The sequence below is a fragment of the Eucalyptus grandis genome, chromosome 2 (assembly GCF_016545825.1).
Source record: "Eucalyptus grandis isolate ANBG69807.140 chromosome 2, ASM1654582v1, whole genome shotgun sequence".
Classification (NCBI taxonomy): Eukaryota; Viridiplantae; Streptophyta; class Magnoliopsida; order Myrtales; family Myrtaceae; genus Eucalyptus; species Eucalyptus grandis.
The window spans coordinates 56,636,781-56,660,681 of record NC_052613.1 but is presented as its reverse complement, the minus strand read 5'-3'; the positions used below and the strand labels follow the sequence as shown (position 1 = coordinate 56,660,681).

Genomic DNA, 23,901 nt, shown 5'->3' with positions numbered 1-23,901 from the left:
TCAATTTTTTCTTTTGGCGCTTCCCCTAGTAATTGGAGGCAAACGAAGAAGAGGGCACCGATTGGAGTGGAGATTGTGGAGTGGAGGCTGGTTTCGCGGTGTTGGGTCGCTTCATTTTTCTCAGATGGAGCCCCAGTTTGGTTCTCGGCTCGATTTCGAGTTGGAAGACCCGCTCGTTTTCGCTCCTCCTTCCGCTTCCGCCAAGAAAAGGTCCCTTTACCCCCCCCATAATTTCTCCTTTCGATGTTCTGTTAACAGGGCTGAGTTCGTGTTTCGAATTATTGTCATCTACTCGATGAAAATTCAGCGACTTGCTTATTCAGTCTGTTGCAGTTGCTGCGTAGTATGATTATGGCATGCTAGTACGGTTTAGCTTTCGCGGGTCCGATCATGGCGGTCTTTATGTCCTAATGTTATGATCGACTCGAGTTTCATCTCGATCTTTGGTAGTTGGCGAGTATGGGTATTGGTATTCTAATAGAATTCTTAATCTTTTTGGCGTGGATCGAGCAGTAAGAAGGTCATTGGCTTGGATGATCTGTTGAGTGACTTCTATAAAGAGAAAGGGAAGCGTGTCGAGGGAGCGGCGAAACGGAAAAGAGTGCTAAAGCATGATTCCGACGAGGAAGATAACGCCAGAGAGGCAACTTTGTCCCATACCCTTGATGAGTACCAAAAACAGGTGGATGGGTCTTTTCCCCCTCTTCTGCACCCGAGGATTATTTGCAACCTGGGATTGTTTTAGCTGTTTGAATATTCTACAAGTCCAGGTTTCATGACTATTTCAGTCTTCCTTTGGGCAGATGAAGGAAATGGGTGGTGAGGATGAAATATCCCACTGGGGACTGCGAGTTTTTGGAGTTCAGGTTTCTCATTTCCGCGCTATCTAATGTCAACTTACTTTTGCGATTTTTGTAGGCAATATCAATAGGGTTCTGACATAAGCCTGTAGTGGCCTAGTCAATAATGCTCGGCTCCTCTCTATTGCAGAAAAATCCACCAGCTGTACTTTTGCCTGAGCTTGGCAGCTGTGCTATTTTCCAAGCTCTCCGTCACAGCAAACTTAATTCATCCGTTGAAGTTGGTCAACAAGGTAGTCTTGTCATTTTTCATTCTGCAGCTGCTTTTTGTCAATGGCATCCTAGAATTTATGTCATTGTTACCTTTTGGTTCGCCATTTGATACAACTACTTTGGATCCCGATAAGGAGGCCATGAAAAGGTTGTTTATGGTGCATTTGATACTTGTGCAGAATCCGAGTTTTTGGAAGGACTCTTGGTCAATGGTTGGTTACCGAAGCTGATAACATTTAGTGGTCATCTTGAAATGGTGCTTGCGAAATGGACCTTCCATTTATGTGAGTTTATGTCTTCACTTACTCTATTAACCTGCAATATCCTGTCTTGCCCATTAGTATATTTTGATTTCTTCCTCTGTCAGTGATGTATGCATCAGAAGAAACATTGAGGATTTCGGCATGCAATTTCTGGTGTGATGTACTCTTAGGCAAAAGTGAGGTTGACTCTACTGCTTCTGCTCAACATGAAACAGATTTCTCGTGATCAAGATTAGGTTTATGCTTATTGCTTATCCTCCTTGTTCCTGGCTGTTTTAGGAAATTTCTGCACCCATCAAAATCGACTGGCTTCCTACATATGCTGAACTCAAAAGAGCCCTTGCCATATATGGATATGTGTTCTTCTCATCTGAGGCAGGATCTGTTGATGCAGGTAAGCTCCTAACATTTTGGTTCATTGCATAATTGGACTAAATAGTGGACATGTCTATCCCTGTTACATTTTGATCTTAATGCAAGTAAAACAAGCACTCTTAACTTTTCGCTTTTTGGTGTACAAAGCAATGATTCTTACAAAAGTGCTATTAGGGCGGTCAAAAGTGGAAAAGAAGTAGTTGATTAGGGAGAAAAAGCAAAGTGCTGTCAAATTTGCAGCATCTGAAGAGAAAGTGATTTTCGTTTGATTATTGATGTCTGATGAGACAAGGAGAATCTTATGTGGTACAGACAAGGGGGGGAAATTCAAGGATTGTGAATTGTTGTTGCTGTTGCTTCTGGCAGAAGTAGATTTCTCGATGAGGATGTTGGAAGTCCAAATTTGTTTAGATATTGGCTTTTCTCTTTTGAAGCGAAATCATATTTCTTCTATTGACTGCCTAAAATATCCTCTCTACTCGATGCCTTCACATTTATGTAATTGCAACTAAAATCATGATTCTCTTTTTTAATATGATTATTTTTTATAGTCATTTGCAAGTATCTTTCTCCAGATTTGAAGCATGCTGGACCATCTTTGAATATTCGAGCTTGGATCAAATTTGTGGCTGCTGCTTGTCAAGTAAGGTCGGTCATTCTGGATTCTCATCCAAGTCAGTCATTTCTAGAAGGGCCATTTATTTAGTGTCCCTGGGGTATTTACTTCCTTGAAAACAAGAAACTTGGAAATCTAGCATATAGATTTTAACAGCTTTCCCCCTTTTTGGGCCATCGTATAGATTTTAATAGTTGATCTTAATGATTTTACTTTCTCATTTGAGCTTGCATTTCATTTCTTTTTCAGGAGTAAATGGCCTATGTTTTCAACTTCAGAAGCTGAAGAATTAACTGAAGTGTTGATTTGTCTGTTTCTGGACCGCCAACTTGAAGGCCTTTCAATGCTTTTGTATGAATGCTTGTTATCAGTAATCAGTTACTTTACCCATGAGGAATGGAGCACCAGTTGCAAGAAAGTAGCAAAATCTCTGGCTAGCAGGTTGCTAGCACTTGCTTTACTTCTCTTTCTTGGCCCAATAGTTAGATTTATGCTTTCAGTAAGTTAAATTGTGAAAGATTGTATGTAACAGAATCTCATTTTGTGTCTTCCTCCCGTGAAGATGTCCTCTCAGGTTAATCATGGTTTCATGCTTAGTTTGCTTTTTTTTTTTAAACCAAACAACAGAAGGGTGAAGCCAATGCCTTGCCATGGCTTTGTTTTTTCTAATAAAAATGCATTTGTGATCAATAATGACTGTTCTAACTCTCTGAACTCTGTATCTTGTTGTTTGCCTTTGTGCACAGCCTGTCATTCTTTTTTGCACTTATATACATTTTTATGCAGGTTATCGATGGATTTGAACTGCTTGCGTGCTGTAGAGTGCATTTCTGGCACTGATGAACGTAGCAAGTGCCTCAGAAGTGAAGCTGCCTATCAGATGCTTGTGAAGTTCCTCGATAAGGCAGGCCACCGTTCTTTACTTTATGCTCTCAACATGCTTCAATGAGTAAATAGGGACACGGCTTTTTAACTGGCTCTATCTATTTGTCATTTCGATTTTAATGTGCTTTTTGGGAAGAAGCTCAAAGACAAGCTTATTGCATTTGCTTTTCATTGTCATGCCTGCATACAAATGTTGAGCATGATAAATAAATGCAGATTGGTTTCAATTGCATTCTGTAGTCTGCTTTTGATTCTAATGTTCTTGTAAGACAACATATACAAGCGGTTAAAATGCATATTTCTTGAAATAAAGGTTGTTTAAACTTGTCTAGTTGACAAAGCTGCAAAGCATAGTTCATATCAAGAGCATGTTTTAGCTGCTTCCTCTGCCTAATTGAATTTCATGAGTTAATATGATTTGGTAGGATAGACATGATATTATTAATGTCTTGCAAATTGGAGTTCATCTTAACTGTCCATGCAGAGAGAAATCTCTTTACTCACTGTCATTTTAACCATATAATCATTGCAAAAACAGCCACAACTAGGAGGCAGCGGCAGATGACGCCATGGTGGCAACAATTTCTTTTGTAGAAAATATTACATTCACATTTAATCTTTTCTGTGCTTTTGGTCATTTGGATCTTTCCATTTACTCCTAGTTTCTTCAGGTTGCAGAGGAAGAAATCCTGAATTCGCTCATATCCATTAATGTGAAAGAAAAAGGTTGTGATCTTTTCAGAATGTACATTTATCTGGTTCTAGCGGAGAATTGGCTCTTGTTCAACTCATCTCTAGAAGATAAAGCAGTAATCAGGGATATGTGGGGTCTTTATCTGCGGAACTGTTCCTGTCTAATTACCAGCACAGATTTGAGATCATACGCGGCAAAGGTATGTTAGTCATTGTTAATGCCATTGTTGCCTGCTTATCAAGATATTGTCCCTAAAGACACCTACATGCTGTGCAGGTTCGAAACAGAGCCTTGTATCTTCTTCAAGGTTCTGTCAACAGATGATATGTACGGAAGTACGTATTCTCCCTCCAAAAAGAAAATGGAAAGGAATTTGCTTGAGGAGTAAATGCTTGATAGGTTTTCCTATTTAATGATGCCCGGACAATGTAAATTAGCTCTGACATCTACAACCTGACAAGCTCCAAACATGTGATTTTGTGTTTGACGAAGAAAGAGCAAAATTTCATTCTAACATTCTGGCATGATCATTGTGAAGAACTATTAGTTGTTGGTGCTTACTGGATAGGCTCAGCGCCATAAACTCTGTAGTTGTCTCCTGGAATCATTGAAGATATACTGTAGCACAGAATGGTTCTCTGATATGTCGCTTTTTCTCTTGGCGTTTCAGGAATCTGCACTGATGTTCAGTGAAACTATAGCTCTGTATTTATTGTCCGCGTTTGAATGACCTTGGATTTGCTAGAGTGGGAGGAACGAGCTAGCGCTCAAGAGGTGATCCATTGCCAGTTTAACGTGCTTGCTTACTTTTGAGGTACTAGGTTGGTCATCTTTTGGAGACCCGAGCAGTCGGTTTCAGAAAAAAACTCAATTGTTTGCAGGAAGAACTCTGTCGATTTTGTTTGCCCTACTCTATATATTGATGGTAAAGTTCTGTAGAGTTTGGCTCTTGAAGGCCATTCCCATGATCCTCACTCATCCAAAATCACCAAGATGTGTCTTGACAGATTCAGTTGAGAGATGAGCAATTCTATTACTCAAGCTAGGAATTTGCATAGCAAACGCATACATGCCCGATCACAGGGTGCTGAAGAAAAATCACAATACGAAATGTTGTCGTGATTACATATCGTTTTAAAAGAATTGGATACGATTTAGTCGTCAGGGGTTTGAAATGTCGTCGAAATCGCAGTGGCGCATTTAAAAATGTACTTTGGTGTGGCAATCAAACTAAAATGGACAGGTCACATTACTCAAAATGAGATTGTGGAACACAGTTACAGTGAACGTATGAAGGTTTTTCTATTACCTATGATTGTTTTTTTACCCATTTATCGAGAGGTTACTCTCTTAAAAGTCATCAATGTAATACTATTTACTAATGTAATTGTCATCAAAAATATTTTTCTTAATAGATATAGCAAAATACTTTTTTTGATAACAATGTCTTCTACTCCATAATGTTCATTTTCATGATAGTGTTTAAGGGCCGGACCACGGAAAATCAAGAAAAAAGTTGAGCATTCGGTCTTCAAATCTACGTCACCTTCCAATGCAGTTTTTGGTTTGTATTATGTGCAATCAAGCCTTCGAACCCATATAATTTATTTTTCAAGTTACGATTTATTTGAATCAGACTAAGAGATAAGCATCGTAAATCACTTTGTCAGGGTCAATTTCATGCAAGTAAAAGAGCATGACATTGGGAAAAAAATTTGATACCAAGTTACCAATTGCCGGGACATCAGTAGCTTTTTTCTCTCTCCATCTCCGTATAGGTTCGGCAATTCAAATCCAGGTTCGGGAGACCTCCCGAGCCTCGCGCTTCCCAGGGAAAAAAATGTTGCTTCGGAGAGCCGTTAGAGTCCGAACCTACGGGATGCATTCTTTCCTCCATTTTCACTTCCTTTCTCTGCAATCCCCATCATCTCCTTTTCCGCTCGCTGCTCTCGTTCTCTCGTTTCCTCTGCAGAAGAGAAATCCCTAGGGTTTCCGCTCCATCGAAATCTCGCGGCCAGGAATCGCACCGTCTTCCGGTTCGAAACGCTTCCGTGGGCGCGCGATTCGGCGTTCCAGATCTCCTTCTCCTCGGCCGGGCAATAGCAAGCCACCGGATTCTTCCGCGGGGGGTTTCCGCGGTAGCCGTGGCGGGCGAACATGATGAAAGGGGAAAGGACGGTGAAGAGAGCCTCGTTCGGTCACGCGGCGAGGAAGGCCTTGTCTGACATCACCAACTCGCCGCTGCGAGCCAAACCCCCCTGCGACGAGGGCGGGAAGAAGCAGCTCCAGCTTTCGCCGGCCGCGAAAGACTATGTGAATCAGCTTCTCGAGGTACGTTGCGATCTTTGACGGACGGCCGCGTCCGTGCCCCCTGCTCTTGCTTTATTCTTTTTTCGCCTGTGGAGAAATTGAAGTTTTCCTTCGCGTCGAAATTGAATCAGGAGAAGATGGCATTGCTCAAGGTTATCGAAGAGAGGAAGTATCCTTCCATTTATTAGTTGTGTTCATCGTCCTATTTTGCTGCTCCTGTCGTTGCTAAAAGAATCGCGTGTTTATTCATTCGTTGACGAGGTGTGTGAGTGAATGGAGTTGATTTCCGTAGTTAACCGAAGATGCTTGGGGATTTTCTTAATTGCTATTGCATAGTAAGATGATCGAACTGAATGGGGCCGAGCTGCAGAAACTTCGAATCAGTTATCAGAAGATCCAGCTGCAGAATTGGAATCTCGCTCAAGCCAACAGTCAAATGTTAGCTGTGCGGTTTCGACTCTTTCAAGTTACTTTCGTGTTTTTACATTCACCAAATGGTAGATGACCGACCATGTTTCTTTTGATCTTTACAGGAGCTTCAATCTGGAAGGGAAAAGGTAAACCTGTGTAGTAGTATGCTCTTGATCGGTGAATTTTCACAATTCTGCTTCGTTTAGGTATCGTGATTTGAAGTAATTGGATTGCATATTTCAGATAAGAGTACTCCAACATGAGCTTGTATGCAAGGATACTGTGATCAAAGCAAAGAATTTGGAACTGCAGGTACTCTCTTTTGCTGCGACCCTATAATCAAAATTTAGAATTTTTAAGGATGCAGATACCAACATCAAGTATAATCAACTTGTTTCTTGCCTGGTCAAAGTTAAATGAAACGCACTAGATGTACGAAGAGATTTGCAAAAGGGGCAGAAGAAGGCCATATTTTTCCTTTGGTTTTATAGGTAATAGAATTTGTTACTAAAGGGCACCGAGGCATTGCAAAACCGTGTAGAAAAAGAGCACGGTGCCAAAGAGCTCATTTACAAGACAAATTGTGAGGGCCACATCTTTTTTAACTATCGATGATCTAAGTCTACTTATCTGTAGTTGTTTAGAGATTGGTTATGCTGCTGATCCTTAAAAGTAATGTACAGTCTTAGAGTATGTTCCTTCTTGGTGGGTCGTTGCATAATCAGAGTGAGGGTGCAATTCTTGCTGTGCAGTAGTGAATCCTAACGTTCTATCATGCTTCATGCTACTGATTCTTTTGCTAAAAGCTAATTCCACAATGTTCTTTCTTTCTGAATATTCTTCTTCAGACTAGAAGGCTAGGTTGGAGACTTAATATGTTTTGAATATCTTGGTAAAATCAACTAAGAAGCATTTCAATCAGTCTATCCTGTCGAATGATTTTTCTCGAAGTTTTCTTTGGAGACTGTCCCTATAAACTCTTTTGGTTGTCTGCAGGCTAAGGGAGAGGTAAACTGTCAGAAGAAAGGTTCAAAGGTGTGCATATTTAACTTCATTCTTTATCTAGCTTCTATACTTCTACTCTTTTTTTATGGTTCAATACAATTGACATTTCAACTTCTTGGTAGATTAAGGAGGAAGAAGAAAAGGAAGCAACCGAATCCTTGCCAAAACCAGAGGATAGAGCAAAACCCTGTAATCGTGACAGAAAGCGCGGCCAGAAAAGCCGATGTAATTCCTCATCTAAAAACTCCTTTACTTCTCTTTTGCTGCATTTTTTAGTGATGACCACAACTCATTTGGAAAAAACAATTACAGCCATGGTGCCTGTTAGTACCAGCAAACAAGATGACAAGAAGGAGAAGGACGAAAGCAAAAGGTTGGTTTTGAATCCACGGGTTGCAAAAGATATTCAGTCAGTCTTTAACATGATAATGAACTATGCCTGGAAGAAAGTTATGTTTGTTGATGCATTTGGGACTGGAATCAAAATCTTACAAGCATATTTCTTTTCTTTTTTTTAAGGCGCTGTATCAGGCGGCATTCGGCAAGATTTGAATCCCAAGTGCCAGAACCTCCAGAGAATTTGTTTGAGATCGAAACTGCTCAGTTTCCCATTAGCAAGACCTCTGACATTAAGGAAGATAAGGAAGCTGCTCCAACCACATTCCCTTCCTCCCCCAGCAATAGGGAAGATAGGGAAGATGATCGTGCCTCGGAAGTCGAAGAAAAGCCATCTAGAAAATCTTCATTAGGTCGACCATCACGCAGAGCGGCTGAGAAGGTCCAATCATACAAAGAAATCCCTCTCAACATAAAAATGCGAAGATCCAAGTAAGCAGGAAGCCTGACATTCAACATCTCCCAGCTCATTTTGTATGATATTAACTTGTGAAATTCTAGGATAACCGCTGTCATATTATTATTGCTGTCAAGGAGTTCCATCCTCAAGGAAGCTCATTAGGTCAGGTTCGCGAAAGCTCTTTTGTATTGCGAGTCTACGAATTGTATTGGAGTACATAACTGATTTAATTGCTGATCTACTGTTTTGCATAACATGTTTTTTGATCATTGAGATCACGCTGTTGATTTCTCGACTTCCTTTACCAAATGGCTGTCTAGACCCGAAAAATTCCATGTCTGAAATTTCCTGATTCTTGCATAGTTCTGGGCTTTGGGATTTCTATGGATGAGAAGAGATTGCATGGCATAATAGAAAGAATCTCCTTAGCTCTCTCTTCAGAAACAAGCAATAACATGTGGCCGGGGGACAATGACAAGAAAGCGACATCTTGCGCGAAACTGAGAACCTGTTTGCTGCTGCAAAAGGCGGAAACCGTGTTGTGTTTTTTAATTTTTCATGCTGATTTGATCGGTGCCATGTGACTGGAGTTTAATTAGTCAAGAATTCGATTCTTCCATGTTCCCTCGATCACTCAAAGATATTTTTTTTTTCCATGCATAGTCTTGCCAATGCCATACGAAATCTCTCCGTGGGGGCCTCCACTGATGACGCAGTAGAAAGGTTTGAAATATGGAGAGATTAAAAGGAGCTTAAAGATGGAAAGAAATGTTTTTGGTCTAACTACAAAAGTACTGCTCCACGATTAATAAAAAGCATTCAAATATTGGGAAAAAGTCGTTAAAAATTTTAAATTATGTCCACAATGACATATATACCCTAAATTTTTTCTTACCCCAAACATGTATCCGTATGATATATTTACTCCGCCAAATAATTTTCTAGCCAAAATGATGTTATTTTTATTTGACTTAATTTATATGGGTGCCATGTCAATACTGTTTGTCTTTTATCGTCCATATAAGCGAATTTTTAACGGTCTCTATTGACGAAACTTTGACAGTTAATATGTCACATGAGTATAAAAATTGGGTTCTTGGTATCACCAAAAAAAAAAAGTTATGATAAATATGTCACAATAGACATAATTTTGGATTTTTAGACTTTAAACGACAATTAATGACCCTACAAAATTTTACATTGTATTGAAGTTGGAAGTCCTTATTGTATATCTTTTCAAGCCTCTATTTGCCTCTCCTGCTACATATTTCCACGCTTCAATCTGGGTCAAAGTCTAACCCACACATGATCATGAGGAGGAGTTTTGGAACATCTAAATATTAAATTATGCATTTGCTGAAATGTTTAGAACTGTTGGTCACAGTCTCATAGCTATTTACAAACCTTCACTTGGGACGATAAGGTTGTGATCTATGTGTGACTATCGAATTAAGACAAGATGATCCAAAGAATTTCGTAGACAAGAAATTCATTCAAGCATTGTCACGGTGGAGGACAAATTGAAGTCAAAAACAAATTCTTGAAGTATTGTATGTCCCACATCAACTGACAAGAAGTCTTAAATATACTTTATATCTATATGGTTTCTTTTTATCCATCAGCTTAAACTTTTGGATTCGACTTTCCAGAAGCAGTGCTATTAGTCAAATTCCATATGTCCTTGCACATGCGACAAAATATCGTTTATATTCATGTGATCTCCTTTCATTTAGTAAAAACATCTCCTTTCATTTAGTAAAAACATCGCATCTGGTCTCTTTTCATTTAGTAAAAACATTGCATCTTCTTGCACGTTTTAACTCATTATCTCTTCTTGCATGTTTTAACTCATTATCCATGCTTCCCGAGCATTCTGTCTCATTTCCCGTGCTCTCTATATTTCGAAGGGCGACCGCATTGCCCAACCCGAAACACTGCACGGTGTTTTGGCCAGACGCGAGCCACAGTAGCGTTCGGCGTGTCGACCAACACGCATCCATCGGTCGCGCATGTCTCCACTGAACCGGAAGTAGGACCTCTTCACAGTCGATGATACCACGTGATCAGCCGAACAAGACCAAACCCTAGAGCCTTTACCTTAGGCACATCATCACCTCACCATCCTCTCCCCAAAAACAAAGGCCGGAAACCACGAGAGAGACCAAAAAAAAACAAAAAACAAAAGATCTCCCTCTGTCGTCGTCTCCACGAGATCTCCGAGGAGACGTTGCCCCTCTTGTGGCTCGATTCGCTGCACGACAACAGCGAAAAGGGGGCGTCGTTTTCACACGGAAAGGGCGGAGGGGGAGGGGGAAAAATCATCAAAACAATTCTAAATATATTATTATTTTTCAATTCAGTCCCAAATCTTCTTCCTTTTTTTTTTGTGTCAATTCAATATTAAACCTTTTGCGTTTGTGTTAATTCAATACGACGTGGACGTCGGCCGATGCTTACAAGTCAATTTTTAAATATCTTTTAGATTTGGATGAGTCTCATTGGCTAGAGAAAGAAGGAAAGAAAAACAAAAAAGAAAAAAAAAGAAAAAGAGGAAAAATATCAATAAAAAAAATATTAAAAAAATTGACACGTCAACGTTGATTAGCTAAATTAATCGAATAAATTGAAATGACACAAAAATAAAAGGTTGTTTATTGAATTAGCAAAAAAAAAAAAAGACTTATGACTGAATTAGAAAAATTATAATAGATTGAAGACTGTTTTGGTAATTTTTATCAGGAGGAAGAATCCGGAAATGAGCAGGGGCATGCCATGATTCATTCAACTACCTATAACTACTAATCATCTCTCTCTCCCCCCACTTTTTTTTTTTTTTTTTTTCTCATTTTCGAAGTGGGAAAATCTAATGCACCGTGACAAAAACAGCCGTCTTTCTTTTTCAAAATTTTCCTCCTCTTCTTCTTCTTCTTCTTCGGGCTTTGTTTTTCATTTAAACTAGACTTCGAGACCCAAAACCGCGTGGGATCACGGACTTTCGGAATTAAAAGTGGGGTACACGAAAAAAGAAAAACGATTGTATATATATTTGTTTATATATAGAGAGCAATCGCTTTCATATTGTTCAAAATTGTTTTTTCTTTCTCCCCCGGAAAAGTCTCTCTATAATTATTTATGTCTAACCGAATGTGTCTTGTCTGCGAGAGCAAGACATGGCATGGATCACGGTTTATGCGGTCTAGCCGGTAAAAAGGAACAAAAGAAGTAAAATAAAAAATAAAAGAAGACATGATTTTGGGTTGATGCTGAATTGATGCTTGAAAAATGAGGCTTAAGAGACAGAGGGGAAATTGTTCAATTCAATTCTAAACATATTATATGGATATTAATCGAGTTTTAAACATTCAAACTTTGTCGATATAATCCAAAAAAATTTGCATGAGATTCCAATGAGTTCTTCCAGCCAATCAATAGAATAAAAAAGTTTAAAACTGAAGTGCAATGAGTTCAGGATTGATTGAGCAGTTTCCTCAAGATACGACCGCTGCATAGTGTTAGGGCTAACAATACAAATTTGAAGAGGTGAATAGGTTGAATGAGAATTATGAAAAACTTTTGCAGAATAAAACATGTTAAACTTCACTGGTAATGGAAACAAAATAACGTAATTAGGTGAGCTATTGATGAACATATATTGAAGACAATGAACAAGTTAAGTTAATAACAAAGAGATAGAAGATAACACACTGAGTTCTATAGTAGTTCAACTTTATCTCCAAATCTATAATAAGGTTTGTATAAACCGTGTTGTTGGAGTCTGTCTTCTCAATAGCCACAATATTGAAGAGATGAACAACTACAATAAAGCTTGAATTCACAAGCAATCAACAAAGCAAGTTGCAATTAGCAATGTTGCTCCTCAACCGATAGATTACATTATCAGGACACAATCACTACTCTTACACTTGTATACTTGACAATTTGTTGTTCCAACTTAGTAGCACCACATAGAGATATAATTGGCAATGTAGTTGCCATCAACAAAAACAAAGCAAAGAAGAATACTCAAAAGTTATAAATTGATTTGATCATTTCCACCCAACCTTACTGCTTCTTTTGAATTGAATAAATAGCCAACTCAACTTCATGAAGTAGCTGTTAATTCTACCATTGCTAGTAGCAAAATGGCTCTCTATCACTCACCGGCGTTAGAGCGGCTCTCCAGTGATACTAATGTCCAAAACCAATCGAACTGCTCTTGTCAGAGTCTATCTTCTCTTAGCATTGTCAGAACTACTTTTGATTCATCTCTAGTGCTTCCAATACAAATTCCAAGCCATTGTAACCGCTATATTCATCTCGATGAACATTCCAATCAAATGAACAAGTGACCAGCACCTTCCCAGACTTGATATAAGCACGATCCCTTACCCATAATCAAAAGGGAAAATTATCGGTAATCTATTGATGTTGGCTACTAACAAACTTGTGTGGAATGACATGCAATCAATCCTCCATCTTTCAAAGATTTCTGAGGATATCAACCTCTCCGATGATTCCTCATCTTCACTTATTAATCATATTAGTTTCCAAAGATTTCTAAGGACATCAGCACCCCTGATGATACTTTGTTTTCACTAAGCTCATTGGATCATTGATATTGTCATCATCTCTCCACCTCATCTAAAAAGAATTGTCTCAACCGACAATTTGGTCCCAATAACAATTTGCTGCTCTTCTATCATTTGGTCCTTCTAAGCATACTGACAATTGTAACGCTACCAAGTTGTTCACCTTCATGGTCCTTTCAAGCTTTACTTAAACATCTTGTTCACCTATGTGATCCTTCCAAGCTTCAACAAACATTACCTTTCTAGGCTTGTTCATCATCACCAAGGTTAATTTGGCTATTCACTTTATCTTAGTCCTTCCAAGCCGTCACGAACATCATCGTCCTTCTTGATTTGTTCACATTTGATTAAAGTTCTTCCAACTTATTTACTTTTGTAGAGATCCTTTTAGTTTGTAGACATCTCAACACTCAATCCCTTGTTCACATGAGATATTAGCAGTGATCCTCCCATATCAATAGAGCATACCCAATTGTGACAGAGAACTCAACATATCAGGATCAAATTGATAGGTCACCATCTGCATACCAGCTGGTGTATATATCACTCGGTAATACTCAACCATTATATGCGTTAATAGCTTTTAATTGTCCTTGTTATCGTGTAAACAACATAAATCGGAAATTTTCCCAACACATAATTCCACTAGAAAACGACTTTTTTTGTTAAATCATACTAGCAATTTGTGTCGTTTTCATTAGAAAGTGCATTGTTTTGGTGCTAAGCAACGCGTTAATCGGGATGGAGTCCACAAGAAGACCGATGGGGTCGCATTCCCATGATACTTAGATAAATTAAGCAACAGTGTCATTCCATTAAGATTATCATATATGATATTGATATAGCCTAGACATGAGGGGGTGGCAGCTTTAGCTTTTGGTATAACGACCGCTTTGGGATTCCGAAAGATGCGAAAGTGGTGTGATTTGAGATGGAATTGACGACGCACCTAAAGGCTTAACATATTAAAAAGAAGGGTCGTGACCCCTCCATCGTGCTTGATTCTCTTTGATTTTAACTTGATATTTTTTTTATTTTTTTTGGGCACCCCCTAATGGACCCACACGCAATTAGCAAAAGTTGTCATCCACGAACGCGATTCTTTTCCATTAGGGTTTCTTGACGGGTGATGGCCGTTGATGATCCGAGAGAGACGCTGCACGGATCGTCCCTCGTGAACTTTGGAATAATCCCTGGCGTTACTTTCGGCTGGATTAGATTCGCGTCGTTTCTCGAGTATGGATGCGGGTTTGAGCTCTCCGGTTGTCGGGTTGTTTGAACGTACCGATTTATCGTCGCGGATGGATCAAACGAAACCCTTAACAATCTAAGCGAGCGAGCTTGCGATTCTGCGAGTGGTGAATAACGGTAGTTGGCGTTAGGGTTACATTACAATGTTGCCCTAACTTTAGCTAGGAGCATAGATATTTGCCTAATCTTTGTCGAAAGCGAGCAGTCAAAAAGAAGGGAGGGAATACGAGGTTTCCTCCTTCTGCTTTGATTATTAGTCCCCTCCACTCCACGGTTCTTGTCTTTGCAGTAGTAGAATCGATACCTCCTCCTAACTGTCAGCAAAGTGGTTAGTTCGTTAGTTTCATCCCCCAAATTCGCAGCATCTTTATTCTCGTCCTCTTTTTTTTCTTTTAATTTTTCGCTTTTCAATCTCATGTTAATGTTGGGCATTTTGAGACAGGTATATCCCAAAGTGCATGTCATGGAATCGATTATTTCACAAAACTCATTTCCTAGTTTACATGTTCATGGGCATTTTTATATGTTGAAGCAACGAAAATAAAATGGATGTGAGAACTAAAATTTGGGAAACCCATTATTGTTTATTGCCTGGCAGGGTTTGTTCAACATTTTTCCGGACCAATTTCTAACATAGCCGGAAAAAAAAAATGCTCGCAAAATTGAACTAAATTAGAGTGAGACTTATCATATGGATCTTACCAAGCGTTGGAGTTATAAAGCATTTATAGGATTTATTTCACCTTTCTTTTGCTCATTTATGGGTAAATGATTTATTTTCCCAAAGGTGCTCCGTATTTAGGAGGTGCATTTTCCTGTATAAGATAAGAAAATCTGCCGCGTTTGATAATCTACCACCACTTGAAAAAAGAAGGTTGTTGCCCATGTTGCCAACTATATCATAATCTCCAACATCAGGCCAGTGATTAGTGAGTCTAATCCAAGGATCCAATTTTTTTAATCATGTGGGGTCTACGGCTGAGCCTGCAATTGGAAGCTAATTAATTAGGGCCCCACCCACGAAATTAAAAAAATAAATGAAAAAAATTGATTTCTTTATTGCCGAGGCGGTGCTCGTATCGCGTTTTATACATTAATCTTGATCATATATTCGTTAACGAGAGTATAAAGAAGATGATTATGTTGGTAAAAGGGATGATATAATCATATATTCTGTCTCCTGCTTTAGGCTCTTGAAGAATTCTCCATTACGGAAAGCAAGCTTACATAATGGGGGGAGTTTAATTTTATTTTAAGGCAGGTGATTAAGGCAATCTTTAATATAATGACATTTGCATGATTATATGAAACATGGCTGTTTTCTTCTCCTTTTTTTTTTTTTTGGCAGGTACTATCTCTAGACAAAGAGACATGATGCATCAAACGGTCACCACTACTCAAATTGTAGTGGATAAGGAGAAAAAAGCATTTCATTTTTCAAGCGTGCACACCTATGATTATTCTTATCTTAACTAGAATTTTTCCAATTATTACTAGCACTTCAAACTTAAATGATTTTTATAAGAGTGTTATTATTAAAAAAATAAAATTCAAATTACACATTTATCTAATAATTTAAGCTTTCAAAACAGTTTATAGTAAGTTCACAAAATTTTATGTGATATTAAAGCAAATAGTCCTGAATTTAATCTTTTCAAAACCCTTATTGGTCTCCTTTATAATATTTTGGGCCAAAATCCAGCATAGACGTGAGAGTAAGATTTACATATTTAAATATTGAATCGGACTTTCATCCAAGAGCTTCAATTTTTAATAAGTTGATAAGATTCTCACAAAATTTTAAACTTTGCGTAAAACTTAAGTATATCAAAAAGAAAGAAGGACAAAAATAATGCAAAAAGAGGTGAAACCAATAATGCTACTTCTCTGTTGTATTTGAGTAAAGAACTTTCCTTTTTCTAGAGTTTCTCAAGTCTCTCTCTTCGAATTTATATATGTCGAACTAAACGTTTTGGTAAACCTACTAATCTATCGATCGATTCTCACGCCACAGGGTCCCTAAATAAGGCAAATGATTTCATCAAATTCAATAATTCGCCCACATAAGTTATGAACAGAGTAAAGCAAAATGAACATCAGCAAAGAGTCAATCGATTTGAATATTCCCACGACAAAGAAAAATATTGGGAAGCGTGAGTGGGTTTAGTTGGGCATTTGGGGGTGTGGTTTCTGATCATTTTCCTAGAGACTGTATCTGCAGTCTCCAAAATAATAAATATTCTGGCAATGCAGGTTAAATCTAAGAAAGCTAAGACATGATTAAAGACAAAATAACACCTCGGATGGGACATAAAGTCGCGGCGCCCCATTGTCGTATTTTCATTCCCATTTCCATTTTGGATTTATTATCTTGGAACTTTCCTACATGTTTTTTTTTTCCTCGAAAATCTAAAAAATGAACCGGAGCAAAACCCTCGGCTCCGTTTGTCGTTTTAGGAACGTCCGATCCAAAAAATTTGTGCTATTGGGTCGAGGGAAATGCGTGTATATAAAGATATTTATATATTTGCACACGTCAATGATTGCTTTTACGGGAGCTCGTACACTTCTCTTGCTTAGGGTACTAGGGAGGTTGATGCTGGTGAACTCAAGCGAATGCTTTATTTATTATTAATATTATTTGTTTGATTTTGTTGTAAAGCATGTAATTAGTGATAGAATTGGTCTTCTTATTTATATATATATGTGGGGGTTAAAGTGAGAGTATTGGTCTCGGAATAGTCAAAGGGAAGCCTCCTGCTTTTCCATGGAGGAGGACTTTTGTTTTTCAAAAAAGAAAAGGGTCCACCACCTTTCTTTGTACAAAATATTGGTGGGAAAGTTTGGTTACCAGCTCCCTTTACTGACCAATGAGAATAAAAGCATATTTCACTAACCTCCATCCCCATCTCCCTCTCTATCTCCATGTGCATGTCCCTCTGTAGAGAAAGAGAGAGAGAGTATCTATCTACCTAGGGTTTCCGGTCTGTGTTGATCATGGGCTTCACATGCAAGCTAAGTCAACAAATGAGTGCCATGGAATGTTGGTGAATAGGGAAATGCTTGCTTAGGTTTTACAATATAATAACACTGAAAAGCTCGACCGAAGTAAATAACCTCACTGTCGGGTAATCCTTGACACTGTTGAACTCCAAACCTAGTTCAAGAATAATGATCAACGGTGGTTCGGTCCCACGAGAGACTATAGAAGCCCCCTACGTGATAGATCAAATAGTTATGCCAATGTGTGCTCCACGCATGGAGCGGAATCTCTATTCTAGTCACGGGCTCCTCCGTACGCACGTTCCACATGATTCATATAAGAAAATCAAGAGATCGGTAAATTAAAAGGAGTAGATCTAGATAAGCATTTTTTGCCTTTCAAGGTGGGTTTCTATTTTCGTGTCTCTTACTCGAAAGGTTGATTTCTTGTTGTATGTTAAGTGTTTTCAATTCGAGAAACTTGATAATAACAAATCACAAAGGTGAAGCAGCAATTCATGTGGCTCTCTATCATGAACCTGGTCTGGATCATGAGAGAAGAAAACATCGCATTTGGGGCCGAATCAGAATTATGGACTTGTAATGGGGCGTAAACAAAATATTCAAGACCTTCAGCAGCCGAGTCTTTCGGTTAGGCTTGTCGCAGAAACCCTATTACAAGTTGGACCATACGTTGCTACCCTATTACAAGTTGGACTATACGTTGCTAAAATCCAAAAAATAATAATAATAACAATAAAGTTGATATGAAATTTCCAAGTGAGTTGATATTGATGCATTCTGGCGCGCAACGAAGGTCATTAAAGTCCAATTTTCTTGCTTTTTATAGGGCTTCGATCTGAAAAGTTGTCTTTGATCTAGAAAGAAGAGACACGACATTCTTTTTAGGTTTGACTTTGCTTGACAATGTAATGCGCATCGCTTGCACTCATGATTAAGGGAAAATGATATCCCTAGATTAGTCCAATTTTGATCAGAGGCCATATGATATCAAACGTAAGAATTACTCATAGGGAGTCAGAGAATTTAAGATGTACTCGGTGCATGAGAAACTTACTAAAAAAGTTCTAAACCTATTAAGGTTGTACTAATTTAATTGTAAATAAATTAGGCAGAGTCTTGCTCCAATATCGTTTTAAAATTTTATACGATTACTATTGACTGTTCTAAAAATTTAAATTAATTCATAGAGAGAGATTGTATATGTATAAAAGAGTATACAAATATTGTATGACTACTAGGATTGATTTTAGGGATTTTTTTTAATCGGGACTCAATTTTGAATAGAATTTCGAAAAATATATATACATGTAGTTTAATAGATTCCACCGAATATTCTCCTTTTTCCACAATAAATACGAGATGACCCATGGATGCATGGAAGATCATTCGGTCTTGATGAATTGTTTTTCTTCTTTTTATTTTATTTTATTGAGAGAAGACAAAAATTCTCTCGAGTTTCAAAGTGAGAGTGAGAGAATCCTACCTAATATATTTACTTCATTTTTGTATGTACGAATTCTTCTTTTTTATTATCAATACCATTCGCACGTCAATCTTTCGGCGACATATCTAATTCTCCTGTTCAGATGTATAGTGGGCGTAAGCAGTCAACTAAGTGTAACGATTAAAATTTATCATGATTGTTTTCGAAAAATAAGTTCTAGAAATTTTTTCTAAAAATGATATTTGGCATTATTTAAAAAATTAGTAAATAAAAAAAAATTCGTTATTAACAATAATTTATATTTACATATTTTTGTGGAAAAATAAAAATACTTTTGTTCATTTATTTTTATATGTTATAAAAGCAATTGATTTTAAGAAAAATTTTAAAATAAAAATTATTTTTTGCGAAATAAATGGAGACCAAGTATGTCGATTTTAAAAGTAGCGGCCATGTGCTGGACCACTTTCTTTGCGTTGTCGCAGGGAGTAAGAAAAGAGAAGGAGAAATCCAGAAAATAACAATAAATAAAATTACTAAAAGGAAAATTCTCATTTTCAACCAAAAGAATAAACTAAAAGAAACTCATGGAAGTCTTTCTTACTGACTAAGGCAACCCACGTGCCGGCTAAATTCCCACGTAGGAATCTAAAGTTCTCCTCCATTAGAAACTCCTTTTTACCAGAAAATTCAAAGAGAAATTTCTCCATTGGAATCTCTTTTCTTTTTTAATTTCCCCATTTACTTCACATATTTTTCTCGATTCATTATGCAATCTTCTACCGAATTGTTCGGGTGCGTCGCCTCATGCAATAGGCAAAGATCGATGAATCGGTCGATCCGTGACGGGATCAACACGGCCATCGGCCCTTACCCTTTTCGGTGGGATGCGGCTGGCACCCCGCCCGTCACGCGGGTTCTCCATCGAGTCGTGCGAGCACCGCAATCCGATCCATCCTTTTTCCCTTTCGTTCGTTCAAACGGGCAGCCTCTTGGAAAGAGTCAGATTTGGACACCCATCTTCAACGAGGAAATGCATTAAAATATCCGCCTTTGTCGCTTGCGGCAGGGTCTCCACTTCGCTTCCGAGGCTACACCCTAGGATACGGTACGAAACAGGGGAACGCCGGAGGAATGAAGTCGCGAGAAAAGGTGTCAAACAGAGATATGATGCTGAACGATTCGTCGTCGAGCTTTGGACGGAGTGGCCGTATCGCGGGGGCTAAAGACCGTAAGCGACTTGCGCTTCCCTCTGCTTTTTCGTGGCTCCTCTTTTCTCCCGTTTCCCACCGCCAAGCTGTGTACCCAAAAGGAGGCCGATGACTGACTCTCTATGGCCGTCAATATCATCCTTGGCCCCATATCAGAGAGAGAGAGAGAGACGTTGGTGCCGGTATGTAGAAATTTGGGTGCGGCTACGTTTGGCCTTTTGTGCCCCTTTTTTCCAACCCCTTCTGCTAGTGAGAGAAGAGAGAAAAGAAAAGAAAAAAATGAAAATTTGGGGCATTAGATTAATGGGAAAAAAAAGAAGAAGAAAAGCAAAAGCGATGTGAGGAAAGCTACAGAGCCAAAAGCCAAAAAGCAAACAGTGGAGACGAACCTCTCCCTCTCCTTATAAGACCATAATAAAGAAGCTACTCAAGACCCCCCTCTCAACTACACTCCCCCTGTCCCTGCTCAGTGTTTGTATTCTGCTCTCTGCCTGAAATTCTCTCGAGTCCACTGAGCAAGAGAACATGGACTGCCAGCGCAACCCTCTTCTCAGCTGGGCGATTCTGTACTGCCAAGGAAAGGTGCAATGCTACTCTTCTCGAAAACGAAATGTTTCTGTTCGGTGCAGTGCGTGTGACTTTTGAGTTGGTTTCACTTGTGGGTGCTTAAATTGCTCTGTTTCTTCTTCTTCTTTTTGGGTGAGCCAGAGCATGGAGGAGCTGAGGCATTCGCTGCTGTACACCACTGTGGAGCTAGAGACCACGAGGGTCCATGTCCAGGAGGAGCTGAGGAAGAGAGATGACCAGCTGATTCAGCTCAGAGAGCTGCTCGAAAAGGCCATCAGAGAAAGGGATGAGGCTCAGGAGAGGTACCAGAAGCTCTTGCTGGAGAAGCTCTTGATTCAGCAGCAGCAGCAATTGACAGGCCCCCTTTCCGGAGTCTCGAGCATTGAGGATGAACCCCGGAGAGGCATTGACTCCAACAACGCCTTCTCTTCCTCAGACAGTGATGAGAGCATTGTCTCATCTCCTGCACCTCAATTGACTTCACCAACAACAACAGCACAGCTGCCGCCGCAGCAGCCACTGCCGCTTGTGTCGCAGATGATGACGGTGGTCCCGCAGAGTTCGAGGCCGGAAATCGAGCTGGTGCCTGACAAGCCTCTGCCCGAGAAGGGCAAGCTGCTGCAGGCCGTCATGAAAGCTGGGCCCCTTCTCCAGACCTTGCTCCTGGCAGGGCCACTCCCTCAGTGGAGACACCCCCCGCCGCCGCTCGACTCGTTCGACATCCCGCCCGTCACCATCCCTTCCCCGCCGCAGCATCTGCCGCCGTCGCCTGTGGGGGTGCCGCCGCTTCTGCTCCAAGACTCTCTGGCGGGGATGAATGCCTGCAGCGGCATTGCCAATTGCGGGAGGTTGAGTAGGAAAAGAGGCCACTTTGAGGGGTCCGATTCACCTACAGAACCAAAGTACCAAAGGGTTCTTCTCAATTGACAGGAACCCACCTGCTACTGTTAGGAGATCTCACTAATCTATAGTTTCTATCTGCCATTTCATACAATTAGCGATGGGAGGAGGAAGAAACCGCGAGTTGGGTCACGTGACTGAAGTAGCATCTGTACAGAGTTTGATTTTGATCTAGGGAGAGAAAAAAAGGCCAAAAGAAGAAAAAACAGAGAGAATTGCAAGTTAACCCAGGAAGGGGAGGATTGAGACAGAGCTGGTACAAGCTCTTCTCAGCTAGTGTTGCTGGTGATGATTTTTGTCACTTTTTACCTTTGCTTTTTCCCTTTTGCCTCTCAAATTATGCTTACCCTTTTGATTCATGACAAGCAAGGAGCTTGATTTCCCCAAGATCGTTGCCTCGACATTGGAGAAAATTGTAACTTTTCTTTTTTTAAAGTCAAGATAGTGTACGAGCCTTAGAGTGTGACTCTGTATGTATGTGTGAGGTGAGAGCCACAGAGAGAGAGAGATAGCCAGAGAGAGAGAGAGATAGCCAAGAGAGAGATGAAATCAAATCAGAGCATTAGTGTGGAGTTGTTCGGGGGTAGGGGGAGGAGATTTGGTATGGCCAACCAACCACCAGAAGGTCTAGAGTAGGCCATTGCTTGTCGGGTTTGTGTGGTTCCCGCAAATCAGAATCAGTATCTACCACAAGTGTGATGTTTGGATTATATTAATCTATATTATAGCCTTTCTCTCTCTCTCTCTCTCTCTCTCTCGTGTTTTAGGAAGCATGATTAGAACAGGATTATATTATGTATGTTAAAGCAGCGCCCCCCCTCTCCCTTCCCTCTCTCTCTCTCTCTCGTATGTTTGAGGAAGCATGGTTAGATCTGTGTGTGATCTTCTTTAAGATAATACGATCCATCCTGCATTTTCCCCTCCTGGCCGTTAACCCTACTTCAAACGTTCAGCACATCTCGCCAAGTGCAAGCAAAACCTCAGTCCGGTCCATCTCGTCAACATCATTTATACAGTGCATACAGCTAAGTGTTGTTGGTCTATCAAGCATGCGCGTAACGATGTAAAATGTGGAAATATCATTGAACTATGTAAAACGTGGAAACATCATTGAATTTGTCGCAACATCTAAAGTCTCATGTCGGATAAAAAAAGATGTTCTGTCCAGTAATATAAAGATCAACGATCGCTTTCAACTTTCAACTGATTACCATCTCATATGATTGTTTAGAGTACTCCTTTTTGGGATTTAGACCCATACAAATCCCATTGGATGTTATAGACAATATCGTAACAGGACTCCTTTTAGTAAATACGTGATTTCTGATCGAAAAAGATGAGGTGCGATTGCCAAGGAAGGCAAGGACGAGATGCAACTAATTAAATAGAATGAGTATCGTCAGGGTTAAAACTCACATTGACGTGAATGTCACTTTTGTTAAGTAAGGGAATTTGTGATGGCCTAAGTCGCGCATCGGTTGGGAGATTTGGGTTTGTGACCTCCTAAGTTTGGACTTTGATTGTTGATGTGATTCTTAAATCAGCACACATACTCACGGTTAATCGAAATACTCCTTTTGAGAGTTTGGTCCTCGTGAATCGGGCGTGTCCCCCAACACCTATTTCCCATGTAACCAGAGAACTAAGCAGTGACTCTTGAGCCCTTAAAAACCTGTAAGCAATCTCAGGCTCAAAAATAGAACCCTCGTCGTGTGATCCGCGCTCTATCAAACGATCCGGCACACGGCAAGGACTTCTAAAGATTTCAAGAAGGAAAGATCCATCGGAGTGTGAACTGGAGTTTGACATACAGAAGACTTGCCAATCTCGAGCGCTGGCCGTGCTCCACCGAGAAATTCCATCTCCATTGGTCAAGTGGAGCTGATCATCGTCTTCTAACTTTAATAAAGGCCACTAGATGTCTAACGACCCAGAAATCTTCTTTGACTACTTGTCCCATATTGACGTACACGGCGGGTACGTGCTTTGCATACTTGCCCCAACTCGGCGAACACCGTCGATGTTGCAACTTGTCGGCGACTCCGCCGGACAGGACGATCAAATTGCGGGATCGGAAGAGAGAGCGACGAGAAGGGTGACTTGGAAAAAGTGACGCCCAGGCGCAGGCACAGCAAAAGCCGTGCCGGTATCTTTTCTTGTCACCGGTTGCAGATGGATTGATCGAACCCGCAGCAGATCGCAGAGAGGCCTCTTCAACATCGCATCTGACCGAGGCTCATCCTGTCTTGGGCTCTTCCAGGGACCAATTTGCTTCGGCAAAAAAGCCCAGTTTGATTTTTAGCTGGGCTTGTGTGCTGCTACGCCTCTTCCATTGAACAGTTTTAGGATGCATTCGCTTCAGTAATTTGAAAGCCCACTAAGAAAATGCAAAACAGTTTAATCTAAAGGATTTTGGGTAAATACATAAGTCGTTTGCTAAATTATGTTTTGAGAAGTAACTTTAAAAAAAATATGTCGTTTGATAAAAAAACACATTCGAAAAGC

The 23,901-nt window shown here is 39.8% G+C and overlaps 3 protein-coding genes across 4 annotated transcripts; all 3 read left to right on the top strand.

Moving 5' to 3' along the window:
* The first annotated feature begins 73 nt into the window (after positions 1–73).
* Positions 74–4,844, top strand: LOC104434054. 2 transcript variants are annotated; one of them, XM_010047006.3, is made up of 12 exons: positions 74–210; positions 514–682; positions 804–866; positions 991–1,093; positions 1,253–1,357; positions 1,441–1,517; positions 1,616–1,730; positions 2,287–2,359; positions 2,577–2,768; positions 3,114–3,231; positions 3,884–4,105; positions 4,183–4,844. In XM_010047006.3, the coding sequence occupies exons 1-12, from the start codon at positions 125–127 to the stop codon at positions 4,228–4,230; spliced, it is 1,371 nt and encodes a 456-aa protein (XP_010045308.2). In that variant the 5' UTR covers positions 74–124; the 3' UTR covers positions 4,231–4,844. The 2 variants fall into 2 exon arrangements, with proteins under 2 accessions (XP_010045308.2, XP_010045307.2); XM_010047005.3 differs by having other exon boundaries at positions 2,263–2,359.
* A 963-nt stretch (positions 4,845–5,807) lies between these two features.
* Positions 5,808–8,706, top strand: LOC104434053 (SHUGOSHIN 2). The gene is made up of 9 exons (XM_010047004.3): positions 5,808–6,237; positions 6,348–6,385; positions 6,553–6,661; positions 6,750–6,773; positions 6,871–6,939; positions 7,624–7,662; positions 7,755–7,857; positions 7,945–8,005; positions 8,152–8,706. Exons 1-9 carry the CDS (start codon positions 6,064–6,066, stop codon positions 8,462–8,464), a joined length of 930 nt encoding a protein of 309 aa, XP_010045306.1. The 5' UTR covers positions 5,808–6,063; the 3' UTR covers positions 8,465–8,706.
* An 11,638-nt stretch (positions 8,707–20,344) lies between these two features.
* Positions 20,345–22,136, top strand: LOC104434052 (protein enabled homolog). Its single transcript, XM_010047003.3, has 2 exons — positions 20,345–20,511; positions 20,638–22,136. Exons 1-2 carry the CDS (start codon positions 20,455–20,457, stop codon positions 21,421–21,423), a joined length of 843 nt encoding a protein of 280 aa, XP_010045305.1. The 5' UTR covers positions 20,345–20,454; the 3' UTR covers positions 21,424–22,136.
* The last annotated feature ends 1,765 nt before the right edge of the window (positions 22,137–23,901 follow it).